At 33.4% G+C, this 22,279-nt stretch overlaps 1 protein-coding gene across 2 annotated transcripts in view; it reads left to right on the top strand.

Moving 5' to 3' along the window:
• LOC129216185 (tyrosine--tRNA ligase, cytoplasmic-like) overlaps positions 1 to 21,366 on the top strand; it is an 82,559-nt gene extending 61,193 nt beyond the window's left edge. For both annotated transcript variants that reach the window (XM_054850365.1, XM_054850366.1), the window contains exons 4-14: positions 1,125 to 1,300; positions 3,878 to 4,007; positions 4,105 to 4,185; positions 4,884 to 4,935; positions 5,787 to 5,969; positions 8,575 to 8,660; positions 10,374 to 10,506; positions 11,180 to 11,259; positions 12,368 to 12,564; positions 18,967 to 19,105; positions 21,217 to 21,366. In XM_054850365.1, coding sequence (XP_054706340.1) covers positions 1,125 to 1,300; positions 3,878 to 4,007; positions 4,105 to 4,185; positions 4,884 to 4,935; positions 5,787 to 5,969; positions 8,575 to 8,660; positions 10,374 to 10,506; positions 11,180 to 11,259; positions 12,368 to 12,564; positions 18,967 to 19,105; positions 21,217 to 21,330 — 1,371 coding nt within the window. In that variant the 3' untranslated portion in view covers positions 21,331 to 21,366. The remainder of the gene's footprint in view (positions 1 to 1,124; positions 1,301 to 3,877; positions 4,008 to 4,104; positions 4,186 to 4,883; positions 4,936 to 5,786; positions 5,970 to 8,574; positions 8,661 to 10,373; positions 10,507 to 11,179; positions 11,260 to 12,367; positions 12,565 to 18,966; positions 19,106 to 21,216) is intronic.
• The last annotated feature ends 913 nt before the right edge of the window (positions 21,367 to 22,279 follow it).

Below are 22,279 nucleotides of genomic sequence, written 5' to 3'. Positions count from 1 at the left end.
AATTTTGTTTTTAAAGGATAATCCATTCAGCAAGTTGAATAATGAAATTACAAATTAGTGGATTTAATTCATGTTGCTAGCAAAGTATTGTAAAATTCAACAAAAAGAAAAATGTTGTTGTAAATGCTCCTGCTAACTACTTCTTAGTCAGCATTTTTTCTCTTGTGCCTGACTGTGGGAAAGTAATTATTTGATTAATCAAAAAATGAATTCCGTTTAAAGAAATTTTTACTTTTGGAACGAATCTTGATGGTTTTTGAGAGTAACATTTTCAATTGCTTTCTGATGTATGTATTTTCAATATCTATTACATTTTCATTGTAATTTAATGTAGATTCATTAGAACTGTGTTAATAAAAGTATATTAAATGAAAACACTCTAATTCTTTTTTTTTTTTTTATCACAGCTTTCTGTGATACAAAGTTGATTAACTGTTGATTTTTGATGTCAAATTTTAAACTTTGGTGGACATCAGTATTCTAATTCCCATATAAACATTGAATAGGTTTTGCCTTGCATGGTTTTTGCAGGCTTGAAAGAGGAATTGTGTGAACTTTTCTAAAGCTCTGTATCAAAGAATTTCGTGTGAAAATTTTCAAATTCAAATCATACAAGAATAAGTTTGAAATTAATTTAGAAAAAATGCTTTGAAGAACCCATTACCATGTTCTAAACTGATTGTACTCCAAATTTCATAAATAATGGTCAAATACTCAAATGGTCTTGATGCACCCAAAAGATGTACTTTTGATTTTATTATTGGTAAAAAACCTAAAGTAGATTTTTTTTTTTTTTTTTGTAACCTGGGAAATAAAATTGAAGGGCTCGAGGCAGAAATATGACTGCCACAAGGAGTGACTTTTCAATCAAAATTTTTGTTTCTTATAACTAAAATGGAAATAAACATGACAATGGATTATGTCATTTGGAGAAAAACATATCTGGTTTTAGTATTGCAGAATATATACGTTGGAAGATGGCCTACTGAAAAATTCACATCCTGTGGCATATCACATTCTTGCCCTAAGCCCTTCAATTCAAGTCTTTAAAAATTAAGTACCTAATACCACAATGTAATAATGCTGTCATCTATTTTGATTTCCTCCCATTTGACCCCATGCAGGTGACGATCCTGTTTGCAGACCTGCATGCCTACCTGGATAACATGAAAGCACCCTGGGAACTACTGGACCTGAGGGAAAAGTACTATGAGACTGTGATCAAAGCCATGCTCGAGTCGATCGGGGTGCCCCTGGAGAAGCTCACCTTTGTCCGAGGCAGCGACTACCAACTGACAAAGTGAGTAACTCCTTTATGTCAGAAAATTGTGAGAAGACATCTAAATTTATGTGTACAGGATATCTTTTTGATGAAGTGCTTTTAATGAGCATCTAGCTTTCAAGTATATAAAATTTCTATTCAAAATTATAAAGCATCACAGAAATAGGATGATTCAGCCTTTCATCTAAGAGTTTCTCAGACTGGTCTACGGAACCCCGAGGATCCGCAAGTCCATGCCAGGGGGTCCGCGGTGCTATTCAGCTAAAACCTTAAATATAATTGAGATTGAAGGACGAATAACGATACAGTAGAAGACCGTTATAACGCACACCTTGGGAGCAGAGCTTTTGCGTTATATAAATCATTTCATGAATTTTGAAACTAATATTCAGAATATATCTATAAATTAGCACTTCAGAATGAGTCTTATATGCAATGAGTATTAAAGCACTAATATTGCAATTAGTCATTCACAAATAAATCTTTCCCAATTAAAAGAAAGTGAATTATCCTGCACTTCTGCTAGTTTCATCGTTTGCATAACAGCTGCATTTTCAAGAGCCATCTGGTATTCTCAGTTTACTGCGAATACTAATTTTCATTTAAAAGCTTTGAATTAAGATGGAAAGATGAAAATATGCTTCAAAATTTAATTTGCCTAACAATTTTATATGTTTGGAAAGCAAAACAGAGGGTTTTTTTAAACTTCAAAACCTATTGTTAACTTCTGAAAAGTTGTGCGGTTTATAGAGAATTGCGTTATATAGGTTGGCGTTATAAAGGTATTCTACTGTATTTTAATTCATATACTAAGCACATTCGTATCACAGCATAATAAGGCTGCCAGGGTAGGTTTGCCCGAACCATAGTTAATAGTCAAAATCCTAATAAGCCATAAAAATACAACTCATATGAAAAATTAACACACTTAACTAGGCTAACAGTTCACTGGCTTCAAAAGTTCATTTTTATTGGTAAACTTGTTGTAGAAATTTGGTGATAACATTTTTATTCCTAATTGAATTTCAAATAGAATCATACTTCCATAACTCAAAATAATAAAGTAACAAATCAAAACCAGGCGAGCTCTGAAAAATATACAGAACAATGAGAAAATATTAAAGAAAAAAAAGCTTGAAAATATATTAGAAAAAAAATAGATTTTACTATGTCTTTTTTTTTTTTTGTGCAAGCCAGGGGGGGGGGAGGGATCCGCAAAGTTCGTACTTTTTCCCCACACTTACAAGAACCTCCCACCCAAAAGATACCCACAAAAAAATTATCGCTTAAAATGTCACTGGTACAGTCTGTGCTTTCTCTCCAATAAGCACCACTGTATTAACCATGTTTGTAATAAGTTAATTTAACTAGTTATATATACAGTCGCCTCGCTTGTAGTCAACTTTTGAGCAATTGTGTTTATTGCCTCTCCCAAACTTTTTGCTTTTCTATCGGATGCGTTATCATTCTTTTTGGGAGGCTTAAAGAACAAGTATAATTATGTTTACTTTCAGACAACAATGTAGGGTTTTGCTGTTGAAATAATAGCACATTTATAACTACTGATAGATAGCATTTTACCCACAGATAAACTTTTTCAATAGTTGAGAATCTAAAATAGGTAAATGTAAATAATTATTCCCTTAGCAAATATTCTTGTGACGAGGGAAACAAAACCATTGTTGTAACGATGAAAAAAGAAATTCAAGCCAGCATGAACAAAAATATGAAAAACCAAATGAAATAAAACGCCAGAACGCGGTCACAGAAATGCACCAAAACTAATTTGATTAAAAAGAAAGAAATACCAAAAAGAGTAAAAAGAGCCAAGGAAAAACCTTCAGGTGAGAAAAAAGCTTTCCCATCGCAATAATGTCAAAAAAAAAAAAAAAAGAATGGAATCCAAGTTGCTGCTAACAAACAAAAAATACTGTATACTGCCGTGCTATGTGCAAATGCGCAAATGTCTCATCTGCAGTGGAGTTCAAAATAAGGAATTGTCGTTTAAGTTTTGCAACTCCATGTATTTGATACCAATGCAACTTTTTTAGAATTTTTTCCTCCCTGATATTTCCTATTTGCACATAATCATAAAACATTGTATTAAGGTGAAATATGTGACCAAGAAATACTTGGTGACTGAACTCAATTTTGATAAAAAGTGCAGATAAGAGTTTTGTGCTTAGCACAGCAGTATAGCCTCCCTTCACTTTTTTCATTCTTTAAATGTCAATTATAGATGTTTTGATCAACTTAGAAAGTTCAAATTAAGGCCATCTTATGTATGAAAAAAGACCAAACCTTTTTATTAGTATGAAATTCAAAATTGTGTACGGATTTCTTACCCTCAAACTGGGACTTTTATGTTAAAAATATGCTTAAAATTGAATTTCATAAAAAGCAAAATTGTATTGAAAAAAATTGTTTTGTTCACATCTATTACCCAGAATAATTTTAATGACATAAGTTTTGCTCTTCCTGTATAATTAATTGGTTATAATAAAGGATAGAGATAACTTTCGGTGTTGATAGATTAATGTAAAGATGCTCACATCTGAGATGGGTATGTAAACGCACATTATGTTATTTTTACAGAGAGTACACATTGGATGTCTACAGACTGGCTTCCCTGGTAACAGAACATGATGCTAAGAAAGCGGGCGCCGAAGTTGTTAAACAAGTGGAGCACCCTTTTCTCAGCAGCCTCATGTACCCAGGCCTGCAGGTTGATTATCGTTCCATGGAACTTAAAAACAAATGCACTGTGATTAAAACTGTATTTTTTGACAGTGGTTTGATAGCAACTTTATTTCTGTTTCCAGGCCTTAGATGAAGAATACTTGAAAGTTGATGCTCAGTTTGGAGGTGTTGATCAGAGGAAAATTTTTACCTTCTCTGAAAAGGTAGTTTTTTAAGCACTAAAATGTGGTTTTACTCTTTCGAAATGAGATTTTTTTTCAAAATGTCATCACACATCTGTTTGTCCTTATATGATTTATTTGAACAACAAGATTCATCAGTAATATAATTTGATGATATGATCAAAGATAAAGTCCTGTAACTTTCAAATGAAATCAATCCACTATTCAGTCCCCTCAAAAGTGCCGCTGGCTCACCCCTCATTTCCGAATAAATTTTTCTGTACTCCCATGTCCCCTTCATCACTAGAAGGCAATTTTGTATTTTATTTATTTATTTATTTATTTTATTTATTTATTTATTTTTTGGAATCGCCGATTGAAAAAAGGAAATGTACATGATTTTTGTAAGTAAACTTTATGTGAGATATTACTTAGTTTGATTGATAAGTGTGACAACAGAAAGAAATTATGTCCAGTTTATTTTAAAGTTATGGCACTTTAGCATTTATTTCCTTTATTTGTATCCCCCCCCCTGGCTTAAAATAGATTGAGAGATCTAGGAGCTGAAAGCTAGTATTGCCACTTGTTTACAATATTCAATAACATTTGGAGGCATGAGGAAGGTTTTGAAATATGTGCCATTTTGTTGATTACTTGTTTTCACCCCTGAATTGAACTCAAACCATCAAATACAGTCACTTATGTGGGCATGATTTTTATATGCTTCTTTCTTTCTCTAGTATCTTCCTCAACTGGGTTATGCAAAAAGAATTCACCTGATGAACCCAATGGGTAAGTTTTGTGTTTTTAAATGTTTTTTAAGAAAAATATTATGCTTAATCACATACTAATTTATTAATAAACCAACGTTTTTATTTACACAGCAATTTTGGATTATTTTCATTTTGTGTTGTGCATTGCAGTAATTGTATTCAAGCATAATCCAAAAATTTGCTTCTTTTGATCTTTTTGCATGAAAGATCATTATATTATCCATTCTTTGATATATTTCCAAGCAAGTTTTCCACATTTAGATTCTACTTCAGGCATAAGAGCTCAATTCATACAAAAAGTCTGAAAATGCACATAAAACTTGAATTTTGCAAAAAAAAAAGTGAACTTTACACTTTGCACAAAACACTACGATATTCAGGTATGCTTCTTTAAAAAAAAAAATTTACTTCTGCAGACTATTTCTGAAGGCATGCATAAATGAAAAATCTGCAAAAGACTGAAATTTATGCCAAATTATAACTTTCAGAAAAGTACAGCAATTATCAACGCCAAGTAGTGTAGTTGGAGGAAAATGTTTGGAAGAACTCACCAAAGGAAAAAGTGTTTAGAAACCGATTTAATTTCCATTATTTTAACAATAGAAAACCGGGTATTTTGTGGGATAGCGTCCCTTGCACTACTGCACAAAGCTAAAGCACTGCCCATAGATCAGGAAAAATTGAAAAGAAAAGAAAAAGAGTATTGCAGCAAAAATACAAAATCTTTCTGAAACCTAGATGCAATTTTTGATTATGAGAACTTGTCAGAAACAAGTTTTTTTTTTTTTTTTTCAAATTTTATTTTTTGATCTTATATGTGTCCATCACTTTGTTTTCAAGAATGTTAACTGGTTCATTTGTCACCTGCAGTTCCTGGTCTGACGGGAGGCAAAATGAGCTCTTCTCTGGAGGACTCAAAAATTGACCTCTTGGACACACCTTCATCCGTCAAAAAGAAGCTGAAGAAAGCGTTCTGTGAGCCGGGGAACCTGGAGGAGAATGGAGTGCTGGCATTCGTGAAACATGTCCTCCTGCCCCTCTTTAAGAATGAAGGTGAGTGGGAACAGGGGTGCAGAAAATGTTTTTAACACCAACATTTCCCCCAATCTGTATGAAAATTTCCCCAAAATTTTACAATATGCTATATGTTTCAGATAAAAATTCATTTCTATTACTATAGGTAGAGATAGTTTTTTGGGGGAAAAAAAGCAATTGCATCTTTAAAACTAATAGAATGAACTAGTAGCCTTAGAACTTGGTATCTAAAAAGCAAATTAAGTAAATGCATGTAAGTTTTAATTAAAATATCATATCTACATTTATTTTAAATGTAAATTATTATCCAACAAATAGTTGATGAAAATATAAAGAGTGGTGATGCAAAAGAAAATGCATTCAAAAGACACTTGCAGAAAAAAAAATTGGATTTTTCTTTTTTTAAAATCGAATCTGCAAAATTTTCCCCAGATGGTTCAAATTTCCCCCGATCCTAGATCGCCGGATCGGACATATTCTGCACCCGTGAGTGGGAACTATTCATTTGATATACAGTCGAATTTCCTTATATCGAACTTCCAAACATCAAAATTTTCTTTACATCAAAATCCCAGCAAAATTTCATGTCCATTACTTGGAAAAATTGTTTCTATATATTGAGAAAATCTCTGTATATCGCAATTTTTTTCGAGACATTCGCAGATTTTTTTCCACTTTAGATTGTTTGTCTCATGAAAAATGAAGGTTAGGGGAGAAAACTATGTTCACTAAAGGTTGCCTCAAAACTCATAAGAAATCTGGGATTGAGGGGTGTGTGGATAAGTCGTTGTTCCGTTCTGGAGCTCTTAAATTCTCTCAAGTTTATTTCAAATGTTAGATGCAACTAGTAATGCAGTAAAATCAGTTTCCAAGTTATTCTTACTGTCTGTTGATTATCATTCCAAGACTTTTTAGCTTCAGTGAAAATTATTCACTTTTTTACTTTTCTCTCGATTACATAGTTAAAACAAAAATGCCCTAATGTTGCAGAGTGGATCAAGTTGAATTGCCAAAGAATAGAGATGTATGAAGGTGCAAAAATGTCATTTCTGGTAAATTTTGTATTTTTGCAAACAGTCCCTGCTATTATGAGAAATCAGAAAGCCGTAATAAAAATACTGAACTTTACAAAAACACACTCAAAAATATGAAACAGCATTAGAGTTGGCAAAAATTAGTTTTAATTTTAATGTTTTAGGAGATTTTTATGACAAACTAAGATTGTATCTGTGCATCGAAATTTCTATGTATCGAATTTTTTCCTGGCAAATTGCTACTTTGATATATGGAGGTCCGACCGTATCTTTATTATTTCGAAGAACAGAGCGTATATAGGTTTTCAAAATTCAGTAGATTTTGCATTGAATTTTGAAGTAGTTGCATTTATGATTTCAAATGATGAATGTATCTATTTGTCTTCAAATATAACTTTTAAGTTTTTTCATTTTATTTATTTTTTTTCTAAGTCCTTGAAAACAGAGGAAGACATACTGTGGTCTTCAAATAACTGCAATAATTCCATGAAATCCAATTGTATATGACACTGGTTTTTCAGTTGTTGCATTTTTAATTTCGGGTATTGGTGGCAGTTCTCTGCTCATTAAAGGATTTCCTTAAATGTTTTGGTTTTAATTTTTCACACTTGGAGCAGAAGCAGTCCTGGGAAACCAAAAAAGTGTGAGGCATTTTTTAAAAATGTATGATATAATATAGTAATCTCCATTTTGAATGATATCATTAGCACAGATGATTGATATCAACAGCATAAAGATTGTTTTAATCAATTCGTTGGGAGCTTCAAATATCAAATTAAGTTTTGAGGCGAGAAGAGTAATTTTTTGAGAAAGTAAAATAGAGCTTGCAATTAAATATAATCACTATCCCCCCCCCCCCCCCCCCGCATGCTTCCAAGTTTTTCCAATCAAAACTATTTGATACTTGAAATTACATTATTAGTTTCTATACTGCACCCTATGAGCTTCTTGCAGATAAGCATTATAAAAAAGTTATTTATCAATTTCACATCATAGAATAAAGCTTTTTTTTAATTTAGAAGCATTAAATTAATGTGATCAAAAGATGCTCATTTTATGTAAAGGGTGTACGTATAACTTTTAAAATATGCAACAAGCATACACAAATATTGTCTTCATTTCGGGAAAGGTTTGTTAGACGACTATTTGTTCCAATTGTAAGGGGCTCCACCTATGAAAGAAATTAAGAAACTCTGGTGAAAATAATTAATAAAGTGAAGCACCGTTTATACGTTTCTGAAGGGACTGTATGAAAAAAGTGTACAAACGAAAAAACGTATAATAGGTATAGGTTAATGTGTATTAGACTTTGCAGGGACCAATTTTAAAAATGTATAATTGATAAAAACGTATAAAAGAGAAACGTATAAACTGTGCTTCACTGTAATTAAAAACTTAATTTGGCCTTAAAATGAGAAACTGAAATGTAAATTCCGGAACTTGTCCGAAAGAGTTCTTTGATCCTTTTTTAAAATAAAGTGTTTTATGCCAACTAGTGTGCAAAAAATATATATCATTGATTCGTTTCAGAATTAAAAATATTTCTCTTACTGTGTCACAGTTTTTGATCAAGCCCTTTTCTTTTTTAGATTTTGTCGTCCAAAGAGATGAAGCAAATGGAGGGAATGTCAACTACAAAGACTATGCTGCTCTGGAAGCAGACTTTAGAAGTTTGGTAGGTTTCCTTATACAGAGTTTGTAGCGCTGCTACAAAGTAATACATTTCATTTCAAGATGATATGATGCTTGTGTTTTAGATATAAAGCTTTTAATATTTGTAATTGCAAGCAGTGGCGGCGCAAGAGCAAAAGTAGACGTCGGCGATGCAGTTTTGCGAGGCCCTTTTAATCATAAAATATTTTCAGACAAATCATTGAATTCACGGAATTAATTTTTGTACTAACTATTGGCACTTATAGTTTCCAATTCACTTAATTGCTAGGACAAAAACGTTTCGTGACTAGTAGCGCAATCAAAAAGTTTTTTTGGTGGTGGGGGGGAGGGGGCGGCACATTGAAAGAGGAAAAATGACCTGATAGAAAGGTGGGTCCGGGGGTCCTCCCCCGGAAAAATTTTAAAATTTTTAGTTTGAAACCGCCATTTTAGGCTCTCTTTGCTGATGTTAGGGGAAAAAATTTACAGAGGTCTCGGTGGAAATTTCTAGAAATTGAAGCCTTAAAAACGCAATTATAGGCCATTTTTATTGACTTAAAGGGTCAGAGAGTGTCCCAGATCGATTCTTTTGTTTAAAAAAAAATAGGTCAAAATCAATCCCCTGCAAATTCTCGAAATCGAAGTTTCAAAAACAGAATATTAGACAAACTTTGATGATTTTACGGAAAGGGAGGGAGCTCTTCCCTCGAAAAATTTTGAAAATTATGCTTCTAAAAACTTAAGCAATATTTTATATTCAGGAGCCAGTCCACCTAAACTTTTTGTTGATGTAGTTTAAAAAACCTAATTGCTAATGATATAAAAGAAAGGCGGTATGGGGACCCTTGCCCGAATATTTTCTGATATTCAAGCCTTAAAAATGCGATTCTAAGGCCATATTTTGTAATATTAGGTTCGGTAATTTTTGAAATTCAAGCTACAAAAACACAATTTTAAGCGATTTTCGATGTTGTTTAGTATTTGGGGGCTTTAGCTTTAAGCTGGAAATATCGCGAAATTTAAGATCTCGAAACGAAATTTCAGATGCTCCATAATGCTATCGGTGTGCGCGTGTATGGAGGGGTGTGTGTTTGGAGGAGCAGCATTTTGAATATTTTCTAATTTTTCAACAAGAGAAAAAGAAAAGAAATAGAACGGGGTGGGGGGAGGGGAATAGAGTTAACTGATCAATAATCTGTAGCTAGTGAATATTTTAAATTCAGGTTCCTACAGAATTGGGCCCCGCATTTGCTAAAGCTGGCTCTGTGCAGTCTCCGCTGCACGCACTATTTTGATTACTTTTGTGTCTGTTGCATTTAATAAGAGCTTCAATTGAAAACATGGAAATTTCTTAAAACTTTTGAGAATTTACTTCTGAGAATTTTGCAAGGCCCTATCCGCGCGAGGCCGTCGGCGGTCGCCGACGCCTAGCGCCGCCACTGATTGCAAGACACTGTATACAAATAATTGAAGGAATTCCTCATACCAAGACCCTGACTCTAAAAATTATTTTGCTCCCGTTTAAAAACTGTACATCAAGTCTCTTTCAGAAAAATTACTGAAATATGAGAAAAGGAATTAAAATAAAAATTATTGATTATTCTAATTGAGTTATTATATAATTTCTAATTTGATTCTTATTACAATTTAAAAGATCTTAAAGTCCAAATTCTCTCACTTGCTCTTATGAATGTGGCAATGGTTCTCATACGAGGATTTTGTTCCCTCGCTGCAGAAACTCCATCCAGGAGACCTGAAAGCTTCTGTGGAATCATACTTAAACAGATTGCTTGATCCCATCCGCAAGAAGTTTGAGAACCCAGAACTGAAGAAGTTGGCCGAGAGGGCTTACCCACCGACTAATAAGAGTGAGTATCATATTTGTCATTACAATAATAGTAGAAGATTTATAAATATAAGACTTATATCCTGAGTTTCTGCTTAGTAGTATAGTTTAAATCTTCAAAAATTTTGTTTCTTTCTCTTACCAGAGGAATATATTGTCCAATTTCCTATCAAGCATAAATATGTACAAATACAAATTGGAAATCTGCAACATGCTCTGGAGACAGCTAGGCTAATTTTTAGTCATTGAAAATCAAGGGCCATTCAAAAATATTCCTCCCCTTGCAAGAAGCAGCTCTGCTTTCAGTGAGCCATTCCTAATGATTAAAAAGGTTGCGAGTTTGGCGAAGTGAACCAAAGAGAGGATCAAGAGTATTTTAGTTGTAATACAATAATATTCGTTGTTGAATTGGTGTATTTTCATATTTATTCAAACTAAAAATTTGATTCTATTAGTTTCCAAAACAATGGACTCCATCAAGTCAAAAACTATATGAACTAATAATGCTTTTTTAATGGTATCTATAGACATGTGTCTTATCCATATAGTTAGAAATGAACTTATTTAGTACTTTACTCTGTACTTCAGTACAGTTTTACTTCTATTTTTTAATTAAATAGCTATGTTGCATAGGGAGACATTAAATGGCCAATTTAAAAAACAAATATATGTCAACATATTTAATTTTCTTGCAGAGGGGAAATTGGTATCCGAAGCGCCCATCTCTCCGGCGAGATTAGACATTCGAGTTGGAAAAATAATAGAAATAGAAAAGGTGAGTTTTTTTTTTTTTTTTTTTTTGGAAAAAGATTTTAACAAGTTGTAGCAATAAAACTTTGTTCATTTTTGGGAAAATTATGAACTGGCAGAAATTAAATGAAATTGAAGAAACAACAATGACAATTTAACATATGAAATTGCAATGGTATTTCATCAACAAATGATCAATTTCACAGATTGATGTTGTATGTAATAGTTTGCACCTTGTTAAACAAATATTGAGATATGTGCTGCAACTGTGTAGGGGGGGGGAGGGGAGTACATAATAAGTCAAAATGCTTAAAGGGTTTTTTAATGTGAAAAAAAAAATGGTTAGCAGTCCTAAATTTTGAAATACTGTATATACTTGTGTATAAGTCGGGAAATTTGGTACAAAAAATGAGGGGAAAATTGAGGAATGGACTTATCCGAGAGGCAGAATTTACAAAAATTTTCACCTAACACTTCTTCAAAGTAAAAAAAAAAAACTTGAAAATGTGAACATTTTCTCAATTTTAGTTCAATCTGTTTAAACAAATGTTAAAGAAGTAAATATTTACACATTCTACTTTGATTTTATATAATATGATTGTGAAATAAAGGCTAAATAACTACACTACGCAAAAAGTGAGAATTGGCGTATTCACAAAATTTTCCAATAGTTTCAAAAGAAACTATTTTAAAGGAATTTTAAAAATTGCCAAACTTTGTGATTATCTAGAGTACAGTCAAAGGTCTTTAGCTTTGCATTCATCTTAGTAGGAAAGAGTTACAAAACCTTAATGATTGTTAAAAAGTAAAGAAATCAGATGTTTGTTACAGCAAAGACAAATTTCAATTGCCTTTGAAATTTTGTTACCTTAAAATTATTGTTGATTACTTGTAGATAAAACTTATAGATTAATTTTTCTACAAAGTATGTCATCTAACAGCATGTATCAATTTTGTCCTTGCATTTATCTCGTTCCAAGTTAAGAAAATTTCTTCTCATTTTTCATTTTGTTTCTCCTGCTTTTCTGTTTTGCAAGCTTGGCAGGTCTGCTATAATGATGTACTAACGAAATAAGTATAAAATTTTTACTTCTTATCATTCCAAGTGTCTGATTTCTTTAAATACCTTGCAGCACCCAGACGCAGACAGCTTGTATGTGTCAAAGGTGGACCTGGGGGATGCTTCTGGCCCTCGGACAGTGGTGAGTGGTCTTGCCAAGACAGTCCCCAGAGAAGAACTGGATGGCCGGACAGTGATTGCACTCTGCAACCTGAAGCCTGCCAAAATGAGAGGGGTGGAGTCGCAAGCTATGATCCTGTGTGCCTCCAGGTCAGGAGAAATCTTCTTTAAACTGTTTATGTGTATGATTAATGCATATTATCCACGGTGGCATATAATCTGCAGGTCTTAAAATTGGCCTGAAGGAAAAAATCTTAGATAATTTAACTTAAAAAAAAACATGCAATTTTAGCAACTAAATTAAAAGCATCAAGAAGTAATAAATTTTAAGGTGAAATAATAAATAATGATTTGTTAGAGAATACATACAAGTATAGGACAAAATAATAGGAACACCTGTGGAACACCTGTAAAAAAATGAAAATCCGTTATTAATAGGGGGTTGGGCCACCCTTTGCCCAAATGACTGCTTGTATTTGACATGGGACTGACAAACCAAGGTCTTGAGTATAGTTCATTATAATTCACACCCATTCCTCATGCAAGACCACCTCGAGTTCAGATAGAGTGCGTAGAGGAAGAAACCGTGCATGGACTTAGTTCTCTAAAAAAACAACAAAGGCTCAATGATGTTCATATCAGGGGCCTGGGGACATCACGTTAGATGTTGCACTTCATCGTCATGCTCATGTAACCACTTTGAACAGAATGGTGCTTGTGAATAGGGGCATTGTCATCTCGGAACACCAGATGGAAAGAGAGTCTGAAGCACAGGTGGAAGATGATCGGTGAGAATAATTCAAAAACAGGGTTCGTACGCTCCGGGAATTCCGGGAAAACCGGGAATTGTCAGGGAAAATAACACTGTCGAAAATGTCAGGGAAAAGTCAGGGAGTTTTCAAATTTTGTCCTCCAAAAATTTTTTTCCATTTTTTTCCCAAGGAATTAAGTACCACGAGATCTAGTCTTCCTTTTTATTGTGATTTCACGAAAAAAATTGTAAATTTTTATCTAAACTGACTCCGGCACTTAAAAACAGCAATGGAAAAACGAACGTTTTTTTTCACAACGAAAAATGCGCCAAAAGAGCGAAGATTTTCTTACATGGAGTCAGTGAGGGGAACGCATTTCTTTCTACTGCCTAAAGTTTTAGATGGGTTGCCACAACATTCTGTTCGTTTCAGGGTTCGTACGCTCCGGGAAAACCCGGAATTATCAGGGAAAATAACATAGTCAAAAATGTCAGGGAATTTTCCAAATGTGTCCCCAAAGTTTTTCTTTTCCCAATTTTTTCCCAGGGAATTTTGTTTTATGAGATCTAATCTTCATTTTTATCGATGTATTTAAAAAAAATTGTAACAATTTTATAGCAATGAAAAAAGTGGCGACCCAAAAAACATTTCAGCAGCCGCCATTTTTGGCTCTCAGTAGTTCCCAAGGGAAAAAAAATCAAGTGAACAGGAATTTTGCACAAACTCAACAGGAGAGAAGACAATTTACTGCTTCGGAAGCACAACCTGTAGATGGGAGGGTCGATCGGGAAAAATCTTTTTTTTTTTTATTATTATTATTATTATTATTATTATTATTATCGGAAAATCATTTTAGCTACGTGTGAAACGTAGTCGCCATCTTTGGTCATTCACAAGATAGAAGTAGATACGATCCTAAAATGCCTAAGTTTCTAAAAACAAAGCAGAATTGGATGTTTTCTTTAATTGAAAACTGATGAAAATAACAAATTTTCTGCAAATTGTTTTTCTATTATTATTATTATTTAAAATAATTTTCTTGAGAAATGAAAAATTTTGTTCTTAAAACAGAAGGATAAGATTATATCCTCACTGCCTTGGACGCAAATGTGATAAAAACTTTTCAATGAATTGTAGTTTCATGAAGATTTATTATTTTTTTATTGTCTTCATGCGACAAATTAAAAAAGTTATTTATTATTTTTGGGCATAGCCGCCATATTTGGTCATTCCCAAGATGGAAGTACACAAGACTTTTTAAGTGCCTAAGTTCCCGAAAACGGCATTGGATGTTAATTGCAATGCAAACTATTGAAAACAACACAAATTGTGCCTTTTTTTCCAGATAATTTGTAATTATTTTCTGGAAAAATGCAAAATTTAATCTTCATAACATTTTTTTGTTTTAATTGATTTAGACTCTTATGTGTTAAATACTGACTATTTTGCTTTTATTGCAGTTTTTTAAGGATTATTAATTATTTATTACTACTTTTATACTGCAAAGCCAAAAATCTACTTATTATTTTAAATTTTTCACTTTGTCGCCATATTTGATCGTTTGCACAATGGAAGTAGACTTAAACTTCCAGAAACAGAATTGGATGTGAACATTAATGTGAACTATTGAAAATAACATTAAATGTGCAAAAAGTTATGAATTTTTGAAAATTAACTGTTACTTTCTGGAGAAGAAAATTTGACATTTTAATGTAAGCGTCCTTTAATATGTGAAAAAAAAAAAAAAAAAATTATTGGCATTGGCCTATGATTGGCGGATGTTGATTTTCGTTACTATGCATTACATGGTATGCCGATCGATGCAACAAGTTAATCATATTTATACTGAAATTTAGCTTTGCATTTTGCTCAGTATGTTTTGTGTAACCTACTAATAAGAAAATAAAAAGCAGTATTGTAAACCAAAAGCGGATGCTAAAAGGTTGCTGCAGGACTACAGCAAAACGCTATAATATTACACATGACATCAAAGAAACGCTAAAATATGGTGAAAGTACTCTGTTTTCAACAAATTAAAACAATTTTGAACAAAATGTTGAAAAAAAACTTAAAATTTTGACAGAGAAAACAAAGTAAAAAAAAAATTCCAAGTTTTTTTTTTTTTAAATCTAAGGGGAGAAGTTTCAGTTCTTCTGCATTGCTACTTTAAACAATTTTAATTATTTTGAAAATATTACTATTTAAACTTAAATTTTGAATGAAGCAAGTAACCTGGAGTTTTCTAAAAAACAACCTGGAAAACCTGGAAAAGTCAGGGAACTTTTTTTAACCAAAAGTGTATGAACCCTGAAAAATGTTCATCTGTCATTCTTCCCCTCGGGACAACAAGAGGCCTAAATCCACGAGAAGATATTGCTCCCCACACCATCACAGAACCCTCTCCATGCTTCACGATATAGGATCTAAGCTGTCAATATGATATGCTTCTGCCAGTGTTCACCAGACGGAACACATGTCCTGGAATAGTGTAAACGATAACTTGTCAGACCATATGAGGTAGTGAGAAGCAAAGGGATGTAAGTGGCAAAATTAAAAATTTGGAGATAACCAGTGCAAATGGTAGGTGAACCTCTCCTCTGTCTTGGGGCAAGAGATTGTTCTAATAGCCTTGGTAGGTGCTGCAGTACAGCATGATTTAGAAAAACAATTCAATGAAAGCCTGCCTAAGATCTGATCTTTAAACGCGTTTTACTCGAAACTTAAGATAGTCCATTTGCGTCCCTTTGCTTCTCACTGCCTCATAAGGCTTTTTCCCATTGCAGTGTGTCCAGTTTTAGGTGGTCTCTGCACCACTATAGTCTCTTCATATAATTTTGCATCGAAACTAATGGTTTTCAAATAGCTACTCTATCATGAATGTGGGCAGCATGCAACTTCCGTTGAATAATTTTGATTGATACGGTGCTCTAAAGGTTTGTTTTCATTTTGGACATTATCTACAGCAGTGTAGTCTAGTGTTTTTGGAGGATAATCCTCTTCAACTCTCGTCTATGTCATAACTCTTGATACAATGATCCTTGAAACATCCACAGGAATGACTTTTATGGACACTGATGCTCCAGGAGACAAGCCCCAATTATCATGCTTTTTTCCCGTCGGATAAATCGGACATAACCACGCTTTGGTAAATACAGAATTTTTCCATGGAACCCTCTCACTGCCAAATGCTTGACTGAAACCTTCCCTAACACTCCCACTTGGTGGCGAACTGTTGCAACAATTGGTGGTGGTTCATTAGGCATCGAAGAAAGACTATTTTAACTGGGTGTTCCTGTTATTTTTTCCTATACCTGTGTCTATGCCGCTCGCACTACTATTCTCCCTCATATGAATATGTAATCATTCAATGTGAATCAACGCCATCTATATATCTATGGTAACGAGCTGGCCGATACTCTTGCCAAAGAGAGTCTTGCCCATCCAACACCTTTCACCTCGGAGCTCATCTATCTAGAACTGTTCTCCAAGCAAAAAGCCAATAATAAAGAAAAATGGTTAACACCTCCATCTCACAATTGGTACAAAGGCAAAAGGCCAGGACAATCTCTTGCCCTTCCCTGTGACAGGCAGACTAACACCCTTCTGTCTCGCCTCGCTAGTGGACATCTGAAAAGTCTCACTTTCTCTGGAAGCGCAAAGAGGTTCCCCATCTGCCCTAAATGCCAACAAGACCAGGCATCACCACAGCATATATTGAGCTGCCTGGGATTGGACTAAAACAACATATTCGACAGTCCACTGCTAGTGTCAGATTTCATAAGGGTCAATGGCTGCATCAATTTGGTCTGACTCCGTCAGACCAAAGGGAGATTAAAAACAACAACAACATAGGCGATGCTCCGTATCTGTGTAGACGATGAGACAACTTCATTGTGGAAGCATGGAACTTTAGTTATTTGTTTATTTGTGTGATTTCATCTTGTCTGAAGAGGCTTGAAAATTCAAACGTATAATTGGCCACCAGTGGCTGGTAGGCACTTTTAGTTTAATACCTACCTTTTTTACCATTAGTAGTCACCAGGGGCAGATACATTGGAGGGGCTGTTGCGTGAACCCTCTCCCCCTAAACCAACAATGATATTATTTAGTTATTGTATTCAAATATAGTGACTGCTGCTTTTATGAATCCATTTTTGTTTAAAACAGTTTTGATTCAATAAAGTGGCTGATTCTATAAAGCAAAAGTGTGTTATTATTTTTCGTAATGTAGCATTCTACATACAGTTTAAGAACTTTATTCAATTTTTGGTCAAACAAGAGAAAGTATCCCGTTCACTAAAAATATTCACTCGTTTGTTACTACAAGAGTTTTAAAACAGAACAGTATGAAAAAGCATTTGCAAAATTCATATTTTAATTTATGTTCTTCGAAATTTTTTCTGTTGTTGTTTTCTTAAAATAGGTTAAAATTAATTTGGATACTTTTTTTCTTCACTGTTATAAAACTACTTATAATCCTCAGAATTTGCATATTGTTGCTCCCATGTTAATGCTACCAGTAACAAAGCCTAGAGCAGACAAGTCCTGTCTCGACACCATGTCTCTCTCCCTGTCTCTCTAGTTTTGTTTGACTTTTCCTGAGAAAACTGTTTCTAAAAGTGTGCAACACCCTACCTCCCCCTCTTTTCACTATTCACAAAAAAAGGAGAAAAAAAACTTTAAAAAGCAAAGAAAAAAGATGGCTCTGGTGCACCATATGTTTGTGAGAAATTGGTTACTCATATATGCTCAATTCATTTAAGCAGCATGTTTGATTCAAATAGTCAGCCTTTCTTTTATAGCTAAAGATGTATTTGGCTCGGTTTTTGAGGATTTGATTCATTAAAGTGACTGAATCAATTTCCTGTAGCTTAGTGTATTTTATGAATTTTGTACCAAAAAAGTTATCTTCTTCAGGATGCCCCCCCCCTCCCTCCCAAAATAATAGTCTGTATCTCTGCCCCTGGTAGCCACTTTATCTAGGGCTTTTATTTTTATGAAAACATTTTCATTTGAGACCTGACTAAATATTATACTTATAAATACTTATGAAAAATGAACTAATGGTGCATCAGCCATCAGATTTTTTTTTTTTTTTTTTTTTTTTTTGATTGAAGCATACAGATAATTTTCTTATCCACTTGTGATATGAAGTACCATTTCAGAATTAGGATCATTTTTACATCACTTTGCATGACAAACTGGAAATGTCTTGTTAAAAAATAAAATAAAATTTCCCACAAAAGCATTTTTCAAAATCTCTTATGCATCAGTTTCAAATTGAAAATCTTTATTATTTGCCAAGCTTTTAATGTGGTCTGGTGATCTGACCATAACAAAAGTGATCCTTTTGTCTATTATTTTGCTACACCTTTGCTTTAAACAAGCATCTTATTCATTAATTTCCCTAATTCTTCACTGATTTAAAATTTACTACAGTTATATCCTCCTTTACTACAACGTTTTTTTGTTTTTTATTTTTATTTATTTATTTATTTATTTTTTGAAAGCAATGCTTACTTTTTTTTATTTTCATATTCATAAATTTTCATTTTTCTATTGTTTTAATGGTTTTTTCCTCTCTCTCTCTATTTTCCATGTGATAATTTCCTATTATTTTTTGCTCCAAAATATTTATAAAATTTCGCAACTAAAGAAAATCATCTAGGTACATAAAGGAAAAAAATATGGAGAAACTTGTAGAGACCAGGGCTAGAATGTCAGAAAATGAATAAGTAATATTGTCTCGGAAATTTAACTTACTGTGTATTGTCTACGAATATGAATGTTTAAATTTCAGGGAGGAGCCACAAAAAGTTGAACCTCTCAGTCCACCAGAAGGATCTAAGCCTGGAGATAGGGTCTTTGTGGAAGGGTATGAAGATTCTCAACCAGATGAGCAGCTCAACCCAAAGAAGAAGGTTTGGGAAACGCTACAGGTGGGTGTTTTGGTTCTAATATGCCTTGGAACCCTATGAAGACCTATTTTAAGCTGTATGAATGTGTTATGACAATGTACAATTAATAATGAATGTTATTGCAAATTGTTAAAAGAAAAGGAAATCTTTTCTTTTTTATGGCCATTGCTATACCTTGACTCCAGTGTGTTTTGAAATTGAGACTTTGATAATGATCACTCTATACATTTTTTCTGGGCAAATTAACTCTCAAAGAATCAGTTATCATGTATACTGTTTGGGGGGGGGGGGATTAACAATAACTTAATGTGTCATGAAGGAAATCAAGTTTTGAATATTACTCAGATTGTTATCAGAATATATTTGCAAACTGATTTAGTGGACCATCACTATTGTTTATAAAATTAATTTGTGTTAAAAGTAGAACAGAATTGGGGGAGGGTAGGATTTTCAACGTCAAAAAATTTCCTTTTTTCCGTTTTTTTTTTTTTAAATAGTTTGATTAAATTTATTGAAACCTTTTGTGCATTATTATGTATAGTTTTAAGAATATTCTATAAATTTTTGATCAAAAAATATCCATAGACAAGCCACTATGACAGAGCTTTTCCAGAGAAAGATGATTTGCAGTGTTCACTATATCTCAGCTGACATATATCTGAAATCAAATTCTATTTGAATTTAGTAAAAATATTAATTAACCCATTCCCTCTCGTTCCTGTGAAAATGACGGGCTGAGGTTTCGACCTCCATTTCTCGCGCCCGTGATATTGCTGTGCTGGGGTGTGCAATATTAATGCGACGAGATGATTGAAACCAATTCATTTCTGTTGCCCGGAATAGTTTATTTCTCTTTTTATACACCAGATGGCAGCACCAGTCATTTTAAGTAATTGTAGAGCTGCATGAAGGAAATTCGGTGCTACTCGTTAAGATGTTGCTTTGAAATTTCATCATGCTTTGAAATTTACCATACAAGAAAAAATTTACTAATCTTTACCTATATGACACAAAAGATTAATAAAATTCTCTTTTAATGTTTAAAAGACGTATTTCTTAGATTTTTGCTGCTTGCTTGGGTGGCTTGTTGGCTTTTCATAAAATTTTTTTAAAAAAATTTTAATTTCAATCTAAAAAATGTCAAAAATTAAAAATTTAGTGCACATGTTGTTCGTATACTTATTTTTATATAATTTTGTTAAATAAAAAAAATAGACACTTTTATGACCGTTTTCTTGAAAATTATTCGATTGTTAAAGGGTTAATCCTCCCCCCTATGTCCTCAGATCTTTTTTTGTTTGACTTTAAAACTTTGACCCATTTGAAGTTAAAAATGCTGTTTTTCTCACAAAAAATTCCGCGATTTTGTTAGTAAAAAGCACATTTAAAAAAAACTCAAACTCAACGTTAGGGAGGGGGGGGGATTTTTTATATGCAGAATGTGTATACAAAATTAGAACTGGGTCTGTCAATTAGTTTTAAAATGGGTGTGAACACCAGCTTTGAAAAAGTGGTTTTGAGAAAAACGCGTTAAAAGCTAAAATACATCAATTCCAGCTCCATAGAAGACAGTCCCTGTAGCTGCTTCGATTTCCTCAACCTTTTCTTTTCTCATTATTTATTTGTATTATGTATAGCTAACTCCAAGCAAGCAACACTGACATTCTGAGCTTCCACAGCTGTCAGAACAGCTGCATTCTTTGGCAGCTGTCGGAGCAATAGTGTGAAGGAGCGGAGACTGAATACTTGATAACTTTGAGAATTTTGCTCAAGACTTGAAATTTTGGAAAGATATTTTTGAAATGCTAAACTACAAGACGAAGCAAAAATTAAAAAAATCACTTTTTGAAACTGCAAACCCCCTCCCCCTTTAAGCAAAAGAGTAAAAGCTGAAAAAACTAGTGTGCTAATTAGGGGTATAGGCCTGTAAAAATCCAAAAATGGTGCCAATATAGCATACAGGCAAAAGAGGCAAGGTGTTAATAGTAAAAGTCCCCAGGTTTCCTTCTGATTTTCTCTCCAAATTACAACCTGTAATATTTGAAGTAATTACAGGCATTAATCAGTTTACAATAAATCCCGCATGAGAAATTATATAAAATTATGTAATGTGATAAATCTCATTTTTCCAGGCTGACCTCCGTACATCCGACAAGTGTGTGGCACAATGGCAGGGTAACAACCTGGTGGTATCATCTGGGCAGACAGTGACGTGCCAGTCTCTAAAAGGCGTTCCCGTCAAATAGAACTGAAATCGTCTTCGAGACAACAACTTGTGATAAAAATGCCACTTTTAGTATTCTTAATAAGCAACTGCTCATTTCTCAGAAGTGTCCTTCTCACAGAATGGATGGGCCCTATTTATTTTTTGTGAGCTCTGTGTTTAATTTAATGGACTGTACATTCCCCTCTGTAAATGCTCGATTAAAAGAACCACCTGCGACTTCATGTCCTCTTTTTCTTTCTCGCGGAGATTGACATTCTCAATTCTGAAGAAATTTGTGAAACGGGACTTTCAACAATTATTATCAAAAGACAATAGTTGTAAAAAAGTGTACTTATGTCTTCCGATACTGACAGGAGATTTCTGAATCTCTAATTTTTGTACGACGTAGGAAAACATGACGTACGAAAGCATGCGTGCCAACTAAAGGTGGGAAATGTCGTTCTTTTTCTGATCTGTTCATCAGAGGATCGTTCATTCTTGTGATACGTTCATTCAACTCGTTCATTTGAATGACTTTGTTCATTTATAAAAGTTGCTGGTGATCTCTCTGAACGACATACACACTGAATATGAAATATTTCATTACATCAGTAATATTCTTTGAAGGAAAAATAACTAAAATTATCTAAAAGTAAGAAAATATGCCTATGAAAAATTAATCAAAAAATATTTTATTTAGGATCGGATGTAGAATGTTCAGATAAGCACAATTAAGCTGCTTCTTTGACAATGGGTTAGAGCAGCATACCCTAAAAGGAACCTCATAAGTCGCGAGTCAGCAAGTAAATAAGGTGAAATCATTTCTTATAAAGCAAATGTTGAAGTAATTACATAACTAATGTTCTTTAAAGTAATTCAGATTACAATTTGAAAAAAGACAAGTTGACATTACAAGGTTTGTACGCTCCTTCAAAACTCCTTTATTTAGGAAATTTTTTTGAAGGGACCTCCAAACTCCTTCATTTTGG

The sequence above is a fragment of the Uloborus diversus genome, chromosome 2 (assembly GCF_026930045.1).
Source record: "Uloborus diversus isolate 005 chromosome 2, Udiv.v.3.1, whole genome shotgun sequence".
NCBI classification, from domain to species: domain Eukaryota; kingdom Metazoa; phylum Arthropoda; class Arachnida; order Araneae; family Uloboridae; genus Uloborus; species Uloborus diversus.
Note: the sequence above shows the minus strand (reverse complement) of the source record. Positions and strands in the feature narration are given on the sequence as shown.